This window comes from Scomber scombrus, chromosome 10 (assembly GCF_963691925.1).
Source record: "Scomber scombrus chromosome 10, fScoSco1.1, whole genome shotgun sequence".
In the NCBI taxonomy this organism is placed as follows: Eukaryota; Metazoa; Chordata; class Actinopteri; order Scombriformes; family Scombridae; genus Scomber; species Scomber scombrus.
In genome coordinates, this window is record NC_084979.1 from 7460593 (window position 1) to 7477709 (window position 17117).

Here is a 17117-nt window from a genome sequence, read left to right on the forward strand (position 1 = left end):
TGCTCGTTACATTTTATATCTGCAGCCTCCTAAGCCATCTTGGCAACATCTGACTTTGAATAGCAATGAATTTTCCCATTTTTCTTCCCTAACTGTGAGTGGCAGACAGTCTTAAAGAACAATGCGGGAGGTTAATCAAATCCCAGTCATGGTGTTGACCTCTGGTCGAGGTCAAGGGCCATGGCTGGAGGGCGCCAGACAGGGCCAACCAATTGGCTGAGAGGTGTCAGCGTTGAAGGAGACAAAGGTCATGCGCTGGAAAGGGAAGTGTAATGGATACGCAGTAACAAAGGTGGTGTGTGTGGGAAGAGCGATACCTCAGCAGAAAGAAGCACAAACACAGTGGCACACATTATCAGACGGAAAGACGCAAAGAAAACACAACCGTAAATGAATGTAATTAGACAGTATACATAATTGTGCATGAAGCATATTAGTGCTGAAAAGATTAGTTGATTGACAGAAAATCAAACTGTTTAAAGGATATGGCTTCTTTTTTGTCAACAAATTAACAATGTGTTCATCTGTCTATCAATACTTTCTGATTTGCCTAAACTGCCTAAACCATATATTCATTCCTACTAAAATTCCTTCTAAAAAACACACAGCTGAGCACTGCTGTCTTAAGTAAATGTTACTCAAACAAGAGTAAATAGTGCATTCATTAGGAACACTTTCCAGCTGTGGATTAATACACATTTGGTGCATCGGTGAGTATTAACCCCAGCAGAACATAATGTGGGACTGATGCAATGTAAACTATACGCCTAAAACATTCATTATATTATATTATTTACAAAACTACATGTAGCACCTGTTTTTATTTCAAATTCTACATTACGTCATAATCGACTGAATAGAAGAGTGTTGAAATGTCACTTAATTCTATTATATTATTGCAACAGAGACATTTATTGAGTTTTGTTTCATTATTATGACTCATCATCATACCTGAAATTGAAATCCAATACTGGCCTGAGTCACTAAGGTTTCCTTCCTGTCATGATACTGAGGCAGGCTTGAGGAAAAGTGAATTACGGAGACCAGGCTCTTTCTTTTAAACGCATCAGTTCAGTTAGAAATCCAAGCACCTGCAGCTTCAATATATACCCCATCCAGTCTGACCTCTATATCTCCCAGCCTGACCACAGAGCAATGGAAAAATCCTGTTGAGCCCCCTTAATCAATTCTCCGCCCTGACACTCGGCCAGACAGACTGAATGACCGTGACGTCTCGCATATGTGTGAAGGTACATTCTGATGAGCCAATTCAACAGCTTTTCGAAGATACTGATGAAAGGTCATTTACAAAACAAGTTGGTTGTGGATAGATTAGTATTGATTGTGTCAAGTCACTACAGAGGTGTGGTGTAGTTCAAAAAGTGGAATGCACTTTTATAAACTTTTCTCAAAAGGCAAAAATCTGCTCTGGAAGCTGAAATTATCTAAGAGGTTGAGTTAAATCTTAATAAGGCCAAATATCGACAGATTTTTGCCACAGATATTAGATTGAAGCCGGGTGGAAAGAAAGCGAGGGGCACAAACTTGTGGGGTTGTTGTCCTGCTGCAGAACTGTCCTATAAACTGATGGAGCAGGCTGATGGTAGAATACCTAGTTGAGGTGTTTTGTGCAGCAGTGAAAGTAAATTGAAGATAGTTTATCAAAGACAGACAAACAGAGAAAGAGAGAGAGGGCTTGAGATTGAGTGCTACCAGCAGAAGCATTGTCCCCTCGCGGAGTGACACGCCATCTCTTCCTCCCCGGACACAGACCCTTCTTTGTTTGTTCCCTGGGGCCAAATGAGTTCAAACAGAGGGGAGCGGAGGGGGTGGGTAGCGGAGAGGAATCTTTGGATGGGAGGATGGAGCGGCAAAAGAAGGGGATGGCAGAGACGGCGACTTGCAGAAGAAGAGAGATAGAGGGAGAAGAGAGACTCCTTTGCCTGACAGGATGCAGGCCTGTTTGGAAAAGGAGGAATGGCAAAGGGGTGGAGGTAGTTTGTGGGAGAGAGTGTGTGTGTGTGTGTGTGTGTGTGTGTGTGTGTGTGTGTGTGTGTGTGTGTGTGTGTGTGTGTGTGTGTGTGTGTGTGTGTGTGTGTGTGTGTGTGTGTGTGTGTGTGTGTGGTGTGTGTGTGTGTGTGTGTGTGTGTGGAGAGTCCAGGGGAAGGGAAGGGTGTGCATGTGAGAAAGAGAGAATTAAGGGGTATTTTCACAGCAGGCTTTGCACGCTTTCCCTGCATCTGCGGTTACGGGTAGCTCATGAAAAGAGTTTGTGTTTTTGCATGGAGTAGGGATTCGCGCATGGGCTCGCATGGGCTCCCATGTGCGCGTTCATGTGCTTGTGTACACGTGTGACCGGTCTGATGTTTTTCTGTTTGTTTTCTTGCGTGTCGTGTACTTACGAACTGGAGGAACACGTGTCCCAGTGCATGCTGAGGATGGGGTTCGGGCTGCAGACTGGTCTCCACGGCAGACAACACCTCTTTGTGCAACTCCAGGATGTCCTCAATATTTGAAAACAGAATCTATAAACAGAGGGATGATGTAAAGGGAGGGGGCACAGAGGAAGGAAGAGATAAAGAGGGAGGGTGGAAGGAAAATAAGGTGAAGAGGGAGGAAGTGAACAGCAAATAGAGGCAAAACTGGGAATAAACACTTTATCTGAGAATCTCAGTATAGGAAATCAATTATTTTAGATATTTTGACATGTGAACTTTTGGCAACCCAAACAAGTATTTAATTCTAGAAGAGCTGACAGCCAGCTGTACCTTGACTTGTTCAGGTGAGAGACACTGTTGGTCCTCCGAAGTTTGTCTGATTCTCTGCAAGAATGCCTGAGGAGAACAAAAACAAAGAAGTTGTTAAACATATGCATTTCATGTACTTCCTTGTTGACAAGACAGTGGGTTGAATCGATAGACATAAAGACATAGAGATTTGAACATTTTGACGCAGTCAGATTAGCAATCAACAAGACAGGTTTTGGGAATCCTGACCTATCTCATATTTACACAAATGTGGCCTGGAAGTGGAGAGCCAGGTTCCCTCTACTGATTATTATCAAATGTGTATGCACGTGCCATCTCTGCTCTGAGAAAACTGATACGTTCAGTACACACAGAGTACATCGCATCACCATGCATGAGCATAAACATACAGGCCTGAGAGCAAGAGCAGGTCACATGTTGAGTACAGCTCACATACTTCATGGAAAATTGCCTTTCATGGTGCTAAACGTAAATGTGTCACAGTTGATCCACTGTCCCTTAGGTATCACAAAACTTCCCACTATATGACGAGATGTTTTTTTTCACTGTCTTGTGACACTTTACTGTATGGATCTTCTGTAATGGAAGCTAATGCACCTGAGCGTTCAACTGTAAGACATCAGCAAGAATAACTGCTTCGGTGTTGCAGAGTCTACACACACCACTTCACCATAATAGGCTAATGTCAAGTTGAGCTTTGGCTGCGTGTGCAGTTTTTTCTGTGTGTGCTTGCCAATCAGAATTGTGAATAATGGTGAAGAGAGGGGAAGTGAATCTGCAAACAGTTTCTTTTACTCTCTCTTCCCCATTTCTCTGTCTATCACCCTGTGCCTGACAGACTTAACCTGCCTCAGTCTGTCTGCCTCCCTCATCTCCAGATGCCAATAGTGTCTTTATAAAAGAACTGGATAAAAGGAGAGAAGATACAGTGTGTACCCCCGAACTGCCGAATAAAACTCTTCTCCTGGAGCCTCCTTTATGTGGCAGGCTCCTGCTGATATGTCTACCTTGCATTTCGGTGCCTCCAGTCTGAAAATTGATAGCTTGCCTCTTGGATAAAGGGTGCTACAAAGGAAATGCATATTGAGTTGAAGACTGTCTGCACAATGATTCTGAAAATCTAAGCATTACTGAAGGTTACGGTTGTTGTTCTAACCTCTGTGCAGCTTGTCACCTGCTGCTTCAAAACCACAATGATGAAACCAGCGGCACAATCATCAAAATGTTTACATCTGTGCCAATACAATATCTGATCTTCAGTGCCAAGCAAATTTTTTTTCTATACTTCGTTTGGGGAGCATAAACAACCCATGTTTTTCACAAGAATGTGCCAAATATGAATCAGAATTGTTAAATATTGGTGTTAAATAAAAGGACTTATATGCAAAAGAATACAATAGAATAGAGTCTAAAGTTATATAAGTTTAGATCAGGAAATATCTGATCATAGAACAACTGAGGACAAATGACCACATATTTTTTCACACATAGCATGCAGCTTGTTTGCTTTGTTCCGTTTCTGATGCTAAAATTATACAACTGTCGCATTTGTTCCTCAGTTGGTTTGTTTTCACAGAGCCCTGTCAACAGCAAGTTAAAAACAAATAGTGCATGCAAACTGTTCTCTCATTGGTCAGAAATCTTACCAGAAAAAACAGAGCGTCACCAGTGTGCGTGGCTTGACAGAGAATGTGGCTAGTTTCACAAAAGATACTCTTTCGATGAGTCTAGCCACATTCATTGTGTTTCAGTGGTTAATATACTAGTCTTCTTAAAATGAACAAAATCTCCAGCGAATCTATGACTAGAAAACAATGTCCTGATGCTCAAGGAATTGGCCACAAAGATGGGCTCTGGTGGATGCACAACACCACATATGGTGCATCACATAAGCTTGGTTAGCTTATGTGCTAGCCTAACCTTTCTTGGTGACCTCGGCCCACTTGTTTTGTCCCACATCCGAGCATGATTGCTATGTTCACATATGCCCAAATGAACTGATCTTTAGGTGGACACGCTACCAGTGTTGAAACAACTACTCCAAACAACCCATGTGTTAATACACCCTAAGATTCGACTACAATCTACCAAAAAACATTCTCTATGAAAACTGTTGACAATGTGGGTTTGTATTGTAAGAAAATATGTTTTTTATATTTGCATGAACCACCCATTTATAGGAAACCTTTGCATGCTCTACACAATCACATCAGCCTACTACATGTGTTACTTACAGTAAGTTACTGCCTATAATGAAAGACTTGACACTTGTAATCACACATTTGTTCTAAAGATAGAAACCAGCCAACCAGGCAGCCATGCAGCAATCATATAATTTCCTAAGAGACCAAACACTTTGTCTCTATCTTTTTTTACCTCTCTACTTGCTTTTGCGTAGGTTGTTCAAAAATAGAAAGCAAAGGTCCCAACAGTGAGCTGCGACCTCGCTAATTAAGACCAGCATTAAAAGGGAAGCAGTAGTTCTCCTGTTCTTGACTGGTTTTGGGAGGGAGTTGATTGTGCTTGAGGCGTATACTAATTAAATCTCCCATATGGCAACTTGTACCGTGTCCACACTGGAGGAGTTACTCATGTGAGAGATTGCTCCCTGGCAGAGAAGATGAGAAGGGAGGCAGGAAACAAGGCTTTTCCTCTGTTGCTTTCAGATGAAGGGAGCAGGGCGAGGCTGTGGTGGGTGCAGGAGAGAAGCGAAGGATGCACAGGAGAAAAACAAAAAAAGGCGGAAGGCACAGAGTTGGAACACAGGGTGAGGTAAAAAAACTAAAAAGAATCCTGACTTCAGATTCCTTCTTTCCTGACATCGTAGACAGCTACCATCCAGGAAGGATCATTCACTCTTACACAAAATGTGCCACACAGATGTGGTGACAGGGGGGGATCAGCAGGGAGGATGGTGGGAAGGAACAACAAAGAGATCCTTTCAGTCCAGGTCTCGCCCCAACACTGGCCATTCTCACACAGGGTTGTATTGGCTGTCTTCATTGTTCCATCACAAAAGCACACAGGTTTATTTGGACAGAAGAATTGGAAGCCTTCTCTGTCCACCATCATGACCGAGACAGACGACATAACAGCTCAAACTGGGCATGCACACCAAGCATGTCCGTCTTTATTAAAACTCAGGATTTTTATAGTCTGTGATGTTTTGAGAACATGATTGGAATCAACAACAGGAAATGGGCTCCAAAGAGGGTATTATGGGTATAATTGGAAGGATGTTGACATCTGATGGATAGCGTTTCACTGTGCTTGGAAAGACAAGCATTATAATTGGGCAAACCAAGTCTGGACTGATTTTCATAGTCAGCTATTTCTTGGGAGCTTTACAGGAATGATCACCGAACAAGGTGACTTCCTGCCAAGAGAACTGACAAGTCTGTCATAAAGAGAAGGGAATCTGATCCGACTTCCTCCATACCCCAAATTTGTAACTTTGCAGGTTGACGGGTTACCAATACTCTCAGAACAGCTTTGTGTAAATCCATTTGACCTTCGCTAACGAGTCCTGATTTTCTTTGTAATTTGGCAGCGTGAGCAAAAATACAACAGTCAATGTTTCCCACTCTGGTTTTGGATAACGGAAAAGAAGCAGATGTGATTGCACCCTCAGATAACCCTCTGCATATTACACCTCATGCATCATTTGCACGGGGAGGACAATACCTCAGAGGACACGTGCTGACATTAAGCTGTGAGATGAATATTGTAAAAGCCCTCCTTTCCACAGTACGTAGTTAAGCCGGTTGTTATTGGGGAGAAAGAAATCAATCATGAAAAGCAAACCCACAGCAGTCACAACAAACACTGTAACTCTACCCAGTAGACACAGTTGTCAAGCTCATTACTTCTTAATTAACACGCTGAGAGGCAGCTGGATGTGGCCGGCGGTCCTTGTTTACTTTCATATCTCCATCACGGGTGACCTTTCTGCCTCTTTTCTGACAGCAGCACATCGTCATCGGTGAACTGATGGTGCGTGATTATGTTTGGAGGAGGCTCAGGTATTGAGGAATGATATTTCCACGAATGATGAATAACAATACCTTAGATTTGTCTTTCAGTTATTGTCTGAAACCTGATTCACCCCTTGACCCACAATGGTTATGAATGTGATGGAGATGAAACGGGAGATGATTATGTTTTGAAAACCTCCTCCCACAAGCTAATTGTAGTCCTTAGTCCATATATCTTCTTTTTCTGCATAGTTTGCCCTCCGCTGCTCACATTAGGTTGTGTTCAAACGATGCATAGTTATTCTCCTAAAAATGGCGGTGATATTAATCAACGTGTTAATAATAACTGGTCAGATGGGACACAAATTCATTTTTCGATACCCTCGGACACATACTTATGAGTCAGAGTGGCTGCACAAAGGGGGCTCAGCTGCTGCGCAGAGCACAACAGATCTTGCACGTGACGGTCTCTTGCCACAGGGGTGATGGACTGTTAGGGGGAAACTGCTCATGATGCAATCCCATTGGAGACAAGTAACAAAACCATGACGCTCTTTGACCACAAAATAGCTGCCAAGTACAACACTAATGCAGATTTATACCACTGATATATCAGTATGGTAGAGCCAGAAAAGTTCACCAACTGAGGAAGTTATCCAGGCCATGAAAAATACACAGAATTAAAGTCATAATAAATGACTGTTAAATGTTAAACATTCAGCTTTACATGCTTCAAAACACCCAGTGAGCTTGCATTTATCAGCCGAAGAAATGTAACAGAATGTTCTACCAGCCGTGAATAGTCAGGCCTTTAATCATCCACACATTCTCAGGATTATCCTCAAGTTCTTCCTACTGCTCAATAATTGTCCTAAATGACTTCCTCCTTACTCACCCTTGAATGTCTGTGCACTTTAAATCCATTCATAACGGAAGTACCTGCAGTAGCCTGGCAGCAATAAGCACGTATTAGCAAAATGTCACCTTTTATGTCTTAGCTGGGTCTCTTTTCTTGTCGAGTGCAGGGACCTGACAGAGCAACTTAAGTGAAGTATGAAAGGCTGGAGAAAATTATATGTCCATTTCATGATTTAAATGGTCTAGACTAAAGCTAAAAATGTTTTAACAAGCTATTTACTACTGTAGCCAAACAGATGAGTGTCTTGGCCTAAAGAAGGCATTTCGACAGTTTTATTCCAGTTTTTCTAAAAAAGGGTGAGGCATTCAACAGGCAGACTGTAAGCACAGCTTCTCAATCGCCCCAGTTCCATGAAACAAGCTCGTAAGTTTTGTATACTATATTAGCTATAGGTTTGCAACCAACCACCCCTTTCTCTGCCCTTTTATTTTTGTGCAAGGGTGTTTTCACACTTTTTTCAGCATTAACAGCTCATTTGAAAGTGCTGCTGTTGCATTATGGCAAAGCTGGTCCAGATACTATGCAAACAAGCAATGACAAGTACCTATGATATGCATCTCATGTGCTTAAAATAGTGGCACATAAGATACAGATGTGACATAAGCAGCATCCAAAACAGCTATTGCCCCCCCTTCCTGAATGGCTGAAGAAACTCAACAGTGACATAAAACACACATAAAGTTACAAAATGTTGCAAAACATGCCACTTCAAGCTGAGTCACTGTCCACTTTATTGCAACAATTTATGTGCGAGAAAAGAATGAAGACACGTGAAAAAAACCCAAACTGCAACACAGAGAAGCGCGCATACATGCCTCTGTTGGTGTGTTTGTGTGTGTGTGGCACGCAAACAGGAAGTGAAAACAGGGCAATCGCACTGAACAAAAGCCAGCGTTTTTTTTAACCACTGAGATCATTGAAAAGATTTTTTTCTCTTTTTCGAGCAGATAAGCGGAGGTCCAGCACAGCGGGGAAGGAAAACAAACAGTCTGCAGAATGAAGCGGTGCCTCTTGACACACACAAAAAAAAGAGCAGACTGAGTAGGAAGTGTGATTTTTGTGAAAGGGAAGTATAGGATATGTTGATGATTGACCACTCACTCAACTGTGTTTTAAGTAACGTCGGACAGTTTCGTGCAAACTGTAACAAACAAATCATTAATGCTTTATACACTTTAAATTAGAGATAAAATAATGACTTAATTGGTCGAGCAGAAGAAAATCAATAAGCTATTAAAACTATTTTAATTATTGTTTCACTTAAATCCTTGTAAGCTGTTAATTGTTATGGACATGTTTTTGACAATTTTTTGACATGTTGTAAACCAAACGATTAATCGATTAGTCAGAACATAATCAGCAGATTAATCAATGATGAAAATACACATTAGTTGCAGCCCTGCTTTAAATGCTTTGGTTTAAAGCACCGAAGATGACAAAATGACAGTGGATGATCATGCTATTTATAGCTATGGACTGAAAGGACGTCTTCATCATTCACACATTCAGTTTCAATGTTTCATAGTACACGGTGGGCTTGTAAAACATGCCATGTTGACGCTAACATCCATCATCACCTGCCACCACAGGCAGTGCGATCACTGTTTAACACCAATAACAGGTCTAATGTCATATGAGGCATCATCTCACATGACTAACAGCCAAAGGGTCAGATGTGGATTGGGGGGTCTGCTAACTGTTGAGGTTTATCAGAGCGAAGAGGGGCCAGACAGTAAGGTGTGAAGACACAGACAGACCATATGCTGGTGTGAGCTAAGTGTTCGCTCCAGTGGACAGTGAGTAAGAAGCCTGCTGCCCCCACGTCTGCCTCGTCTGCATCTGAACAGCTAAGCCAGCTTCATAACACTGTCTAACATTAGATTCACTTTCTTTGAGGTGAGAGCTTCAGTTTCGTTCCAGCACCCTTTTAATCAGCTGGGACAGAGTTCATCAGATTGAATGCGATGCAAACACGCAATATTCATCTGTGATTTTTAAGGTTCAAATTTGAATGATTAAAAATGATTTCTTAACACAGGAAGGTCTGTATGATCATTATTACAATGGTAAAACAATGGCAGGAAATTAACAAGAGAGAAGTAAGGAAAAGTCATTATTGTCAAACTGGGTCAAGTTGCGACATGGGAGTAAGTCAGACGTAGAGTAAGTCACACAGGGACGTAGCTGTTGTTGGAGCTGCTGTCACATTGCTGGCACAGGATGTTGCCACAAGGGTCACGCAGAATAAGGGCATTTTTATTAGTATATGTTTACTTTCTTTAAAGGTTACCCATATTAAACTGGGATTAAAGGCAAGAAGAATATGAGAACATGGTCTCATGGCACCCTGACTGTCATTTTCAAAGCAGCTGCGGTGTTTTACTAGATTGCATTATACTGAAGGTGTTTTTAATATTTGGTAAAGTGAAACAAGCTGGAAATTTCCACAACATTGCATGAATCGAGTGAAAGTTGACATGGTTGCAGTGTTATAATGCAGTTCAATACCAGTTGCTTTGTTAGTGCCCTGATAAACAAAGCACACTAAAGACACAATGAGGGTTTAGAAAAAGGGAAGGCACGTCTCCTATTTGATAATCAGCATATGAACACAAAAATATTTTTGTATAGCTGATTTCTATATATTGCTCACTGAACTACTGGACAGAGATCAATATTACAAAAGGATCCAGAAGAAAAACTGACGGCAACAGACATGTGTCACTGCCTCTTACTTCACGTTAGTTCACTCATGCTCATTTACCTCCATTCGATAAACATGCCTTTGTGTACACTGGAGAATTACTGAGATGTGAAACTGCCCTGTACTTCCTGTTGGTCATAACAGCAAGTGCAACTTTACATGTAATATGTGGGTAGTCAACAGCAAAATGGTGTAAACAATGACACATGTCAAATATGTCCATGGACCATTTCTTTGATGAAAGAAGCCATTTGATCAAATAGCCGTATATCTAGATAAGTCTGTTCATTAGTGGACCAATCAGGCTACGCCATCTAAGGCACGTCGTTTTCCATGAGACTAAAAATTGTGTAAATGGGGACAAGACTGGGCTATTTTTCTGTTTGCCCATCGCCACATCAGCATTCAGCAACAATGCTGGGCCATCTCATTCAATTCAGATACCTCACAAGAGACCCCGTATATCAAGAACAGCTCTAACACTTGTCAGGGTTTTTCCAGCGGGCCCTGAGAACCCCTTTTCAATTCGCTTTAGTTCCCACACCTACTCAAACAACTCTCAAGCAGAATCACAGATCCACAGATTCAGGACTTTTCTATGCGAGTTCTCAGGTCCCCAGACTCAAACTCTCTACCCCTCCTCATCCAAGAGAAAACAACAACAAGTTAAAAACAATGCAACCATTAACAGCCTCTTTTTGGGGGGAAAGGATTGGGGTGGCCAGCCACAAATGGGGACAGGGCAGTTTTAGAGAGGGAGTGAAGGCCATTTTGGGGTCGACATGGCATGAAATTGAAAAAATAAATGAAGAAATCCCCTCTTTGTGGCCTGAGTGCAGCGGAGCCAGAGAATGGCCCGTGGCGCTGCCACAATAAGGGACCCCAGCAAACCTTAGTGGACTTCTTTTTCTCTGAAGCTGTGATTCACATCTCTCCCCAACCCTCCATACTCCCTCCCCTCCCCTCCCCTCCCCTCCCCCTCCAACCAGTCCCTCGCTGTCTTCCAAGAGAAACCCTTTTTGGCAGAGCCAATCGCCAAAACACAAAGTCTTCTTTGAGTTTTGTCCAGTTTTTTCCTCTCTCTCTTACTCACTTCCGCTTTGAAGGACTTTAAACTTCAGTGCCCTTTCAGTAGCTCACATGGGCGGAAACTAAACACTGCAGGGGGATGAGACAAGTGGACAGAAGACAGACAGACAGACAGACAGACAGACAGACCCTGGTTCAGAGTCTTCCTGTTTAAGACTACCTAATCATCAACTCTTGCATTGATGAATGGATGATGCACACGATGAATTTGAGAAACACAAATTTTTAGTGACACTTGTTGTAAAAAAAATTCTCTCCGCCTGGATCTGGCTCAATAAGCCTCATCAGACCGTCAAATTCTGCTTTCAAAAGGTTTCACTGCTGCAATAATTTAATCATTATCATTTCTGAGCACGCCTTGTTTTTACTGACCCAGCTGACAGGAGGCATGTAAAACTGTGGAAGGGCATTTTCACCTTCTTATTTTGCCAGATACTCCCACTTTCACAGCAGCTGCACGTGTATTAACAAGTTAAAAATATTCTTAATGTTATCTCCACTCTTTCAGGTTAATAGACAGCTTCTGCCTCTCAATTAGATACACACACACACACTGCTGTCACTCATCTACATGTCTCACATACTCCTCTTGTCATGGTGGAAATAGCTTGTGATGCATATTAGTGTGCTGGCAGACATGTCTTTTTATTTGTTTCCTCATTTGTGCACTGAATGTTAACAGAGAGTAATCTGCTTTACTGTTTAAATCTGTTCAGATGTTCTAAGATGATTTACATTCAAGTCTACAATGCTGAAATTACATAATTTCCGCACAGGGAATGTTCCGATATCATCCGATATTTATATTCATTTAATTTCATCTCTGCAGGTTCTGACACTCCGTGCAGGTTTGTCTACGAGGCCTTTTTCTAACTGGCTTCCCTGTTAATGGGTGACATGTGGTGATCTGCAGATAACATCATGGACCAGATTGTGGAGGCCATCTGGACATTTGGACGTGTGTTTTTTGGTGCTGACAGACGTAGGGATCACAGACTGGATCAGAGCGTGGTGAGTGTGTTGTCGAGTGAGCCATCAGAGACCTGCGAAGCTTCCAACAGATCAAAGAGGAGCGACAGAAAGGAAGATGCAGCACAGTTGATCATTCAAGAGGCAAAATTAAGTTAGTAGCATTTCCTGCATTTTCCATAATGACTGATACAACCAAGCAAACGGTGCCACAGTGTCATGGGCACAGACACAAAGAAACTGGTGGCAAAGAAACTAATTTGTGTCCAACTACACTGAGGACAGATCATAGATAACGCCCACTGATTCTAACTCAAACTTTATTTACCAACCTGACAGAGAACACCATGTAATGGGCTAGATAGCAACTGGATAAAGTCCTTTCTGTTAAAGTCTTTTTCACGCCCCAAAAATTACTAATGCAACTGACCTACATTTTATCTCAACTTCCCATATTTGGCAGCAAATGCTACTAACATTCATGTTGGTCCTCACTACCCAAAGAGACGCTTCCAGGATCATTTTGTTTCATAATAGTCCATCTCAGCGCAGGTATAACTAAAAGTAGAGCAGAGATATTAATCAGTGGGGACCTGAAATTATGAAGCTATAAATCACATGTAATCATATGAGGAAAAAAAACAACATATCTCTCCTGTAAAGGGTCACATCAATCACAGCTGGAGGTCAAAGAAATCCTCAAGAACCAGCTGCGGTGTCAAAACGTAGCGTCGTTTCCGAAAAGGTTTCCTGTCAGATCATCACAATAAGATCATGAGCGCCTGTGACTCAAGCCTTTAATAATGCAACGTTAGCTGGCAAAATGTCATCACATTGAACAAATGCTGCAATAAAAACCCTTCAGCCGCCACGGCCGAGAATTTGCCAGCAGCTGTCATGAACAGTAGTGACAACATAGTCAGCAGCCCCTTTGACTCGAGGGGTTAAATAACGTAAACAGGCAAAGATCTTTTATTTACTAATTACGTTATTAGAGATAATATTTAACAAAGTGGCAATCATAAAAAACATTACAGCATAACATGGTCCATTACTATATGACAAGTGTGATGCATCTGTAACCTGAGATCAGTGTTTATATCAGGACATGGATACTTAACTGTCTTGTTATTTTGTTTTGAAATCCTTTTTTTTTTCTCCCTTGTACTTGACCCGATTTATGCAAAGCTTTGTTTCTGTAACTTTTCCCAGAGCATCAACTTAATAAAAACAAAAACATTACAGCGTAAGCCTTCCTTGTTTTTAGCTATGTAAACTTTCCTTGTTCACGGGCCAGAAAAGTTAATCCAGCAATAAGGTTTTGGTTTTCTGTGCTTTACCTGACCACCCTCACACCGTTCCTCCACCTCACTAAGTCTAAAGTAATAGACGAGAATGAACTGGGAAGGGAGCATGTTTCCCATCAACATCGCCCACCCACATATCTGACATGAGCGAGATTCTATAGTCCACTTGCTCCATTCTGGATAAGTGCTGAAATTCATTTGGATGAATACATTTCGAATAAGATGGTTTGAATCAGTCTAAGATAATAGAAGTAAAAGGTTTTGCCAATAATTAAATGTTTACGTTTGTGAAACTGCTTTGGGGCTATAGAACAAGAAACAATAGACTAACTAATGTGTTGAGCAGTGTGTGGTGTGTGTGACACTCCGTCTTTGTCCCATTGTGTCATGTGAACGGCTTCCTGGCAGGACAAAATACAGGCCAGGCATTTACTCTGGCCCGTAAGCCAACCCAGGCTTTATATCAAACATCTTTGCCATATTCTTTAAATGTAAGAAGCGTTGCATAAAGTTGTTCTGTGATTGTTTGGTTGTCCGGCATTTTTCTATCGGCAAAGCGACCTTTGACCCCGAAAAGAAGCCACACATCTGGTTGTGCTCAGGAAAGCCAACAAACATTGTAAGCCTGCCGCCTCGGTTCTTAAGCCAAATAGAAATTCCCAGGGGACGGTGAAGGTAATTCCTGAGAGTCTGTGCCAAAGTCAGTCTACATATCCCGGCATTATAGAGTGAGCTCACAACCATGCTGCACAGTTACTGTAACCCGTATCCTCTCTGAGAAAGTGCTTGTCCCAACTTTGTCCAGGTCATGATCTCCATGGGGACATTAGATATCTCATGTTGCTGCGCTTTTACAACTCAGGCCAGGTCACCCACTGTATCGTATATCAGCCTGTTGAAAAGCACTTCAACACACAGCGGTACTCGTGGTCTGTTATTGGCGGTATTTATTTGGTGCTTTCTGCAGTGTATCTGTTAAGTCTTTGCAATCTTGCGTGGTCTGATATCTGACACAGAGACATTTCTAACATGATGCTACTGACTTCTGGTTCATGACTTTCTTACCTACACAAATCTCATATTTCCACAGCACACACTGCTTCATCTGTGTAACCACAAGCAACCCAGAAAATCTAATCCACTTCATACCTAAAAAGGATGGCAACATTCACTACAAGACATCCTTCCACACTGATCGTCTAAGATGACTTTTCTTCCTATGCAAATTCACAGCTGGAAGAATCCCCAAATATCTCTTGTGGAAGAAGGGAGGAGGGGAGGGAGGGGGTGTTTTTTGGCATCATACCTCCGGGTGTTACAGTGGTTTAGACTTGTTAACTTGAATTCCTAAAATTCCTGCTGCAGTCTTATGCTTCAAAGAAATGGCTTATCGACACACATGACTTTAAAAAAAGAAGAAAAAAAACCCCCGCAAAAGATTAAGTTGGAAACTGGCATTTACGCCCCATTTTATACAACACGCTGCACTATAATGGGCAAGTCTAGCACTGTTGGCAAAAAGCTGCGCAGCAAGGTACCACTTGTCCAGAGCAGTGATGGGAGGGTGCACAGTAGGGCAACTTTAAAAAGAGTAACATTATGTCATGTGTCTGCATCAAAGCCAGTGGTTAATGCGCTGACCTGCATAAACCGCTGTGCTGTCGGTCATGCAGACGTCTCTCACAAAGGACAGCGATTAGCAAACTGAAGGCCTTTAAAAACAGTCAGACAAGTTGTTTTGCACTCTGGTTTACAGAAAAATCCAAAGCCTGTAGGATATGAAAAATTTCACGGAAGGGAACAATACTTATAAACCAGAATATTTAGTTCCCCACTTCTTGCTTCATTTGAACACCAGCATATCTGTCTCAACTTAGCCACCTTCAGCGTTTGAATTTGTGCTTAATTTGGGAGTTACGAGCTCTGTGATGAGAATGTGTGTCCCGTCTCTCAAGTCTTATAAAAGCAGCAGTGAGAGTTTAAAGCCCAGTAATAAAACGCTCACAAAACCCCAGCAGTCTGCCATAGTAACACTTCTACCTGCTGCGAGGACTCCACGGGCTGTTTTTTCCTCTTTCACTGCTGCTATTACGTGATGAGTGCCTGTGCTTGCATGACTTCAGCGGGGCTGAGCTTGCACTGAGCTGAAACCACCAGCGTTGTGGCCAAAGATGAGAGTTTGAATTTGATGCTATTTATACCCCCCGCCCTCCACCTCACTAGCCCAGAGAAACTTGATGCTGGTCTTTCCCACCGAGTGGGGAGGGCTGCTGGTGAGATGGAGCGGAGAACAAACACGCAAAAAAAAAAGAAAAGAAAAGGGAAAGAGGTAGACACGGGCTCAAGTTTGAAGAGGAAGCTCAAGGCTGGCTTCCTGAATGTCTGTCTTCCTGGGCACTGATCGGATGATGTGTGTGTTTGTGTTTGCATGCATGCGTCATCCTGTTTGCTCGGCGAGCCGTGTCGGCAGTAACTGCAGGTGAAAGTGTAGAAAAAGAGAGGTGTGAAAAAAAACTATGGCTATATAGAGTTCATGCAGTTGCAACAAAAAAAACACAATATCATGTATCTATACAAACACATACCAGCAGTGGACATGTGTGATCTCACTTGTGTGTGTGGCCCAAAGCAAAAGGTCACAGAGGGCAGGATTTCCAGATGTTTCCCATTACCTCGCAGCACTGACAAGACCTTCCTGGTCAACCTCCTCTCTGTCTCTCAATTCGCAGAATCAACAAGGACGGTCAAACGCTGAGTAACTTATAGGCCACATTATTCCACTGTTGTGTCACTGGACACAAACTCAGTGTGTTTCCACAAAAAAAAAATCCAGCAGTTTTTTTAAATGACAAACCCTCAATTTTATGGTTTTGAAGGAAAATCCCCCCACATCTAACCGGGTATGACACCACTGACCATACGCCTGTCATAGATAGCCTACATTTTGGTGGATCATGCAGGGAAAATCCAGTTGTCTGGATTAAATCAACAAAGCGCTGCCCTACAGAAAATCCCCACTTAATCTATGGCACTAAGAAGTGATCGATTCAGACACAAACAAGGGAATTTGCCACAACAAAAGCTTGAAAAGAGCATCTATCAAAATAAACTCGGGAGTTGAATATGAGCTGTCTTGTTTAAATGAGACTGATTTCACTCTACTCTAAGGATGCAGCAGATTTAGAGATTCGCAAACGATAATACTGAGCAAAATGAATCCTCTAATCCCTCTTTTCACACAGACACCCCCCAACCCCCTTATCACCTCTTCTCCCACCATCCCTACATGGTTCCCTGCAGCACGTTGGATGAGCTCGTTGGCGCTGGTAATTGCCAGGGGATGAATGACATGCAAAATGGCTGAGATGCCAAAGCCGGATAACCATC

At 42.3% G+C, this 17117-nt stretch overlaps 1 protein-coding gene across 1 annotated transcript in view; it reads right to left on the bottom strand.

The window, feature by feature from the left end:
- The window catches only part of prex1 (phosphatidylinositol-3,4,5-trisphosphate-dependent Rac exchange factor 1), an 80783-nt gene that overhangs the window by 59919 nt on the left and 3747 nt on the right, over positions 1 to 17117 (bottom strand). The window contains exons 2-3 of the mRNA XM_062427992.1: positions 2769 to 2834; positions 2403 to 2525 (exon numbers count right to left, since the gene is read on the bottom strand). Of these exons, the coding sequence (XP_062283976.1) occupies positions 2403 to 2525; positions 2769 to 2834 (189 nt within the window). The remainder of the gene's footprint in view (positions 1 to 2402; positions 2526 to 2768; positions 2835 to 17117) is intronic.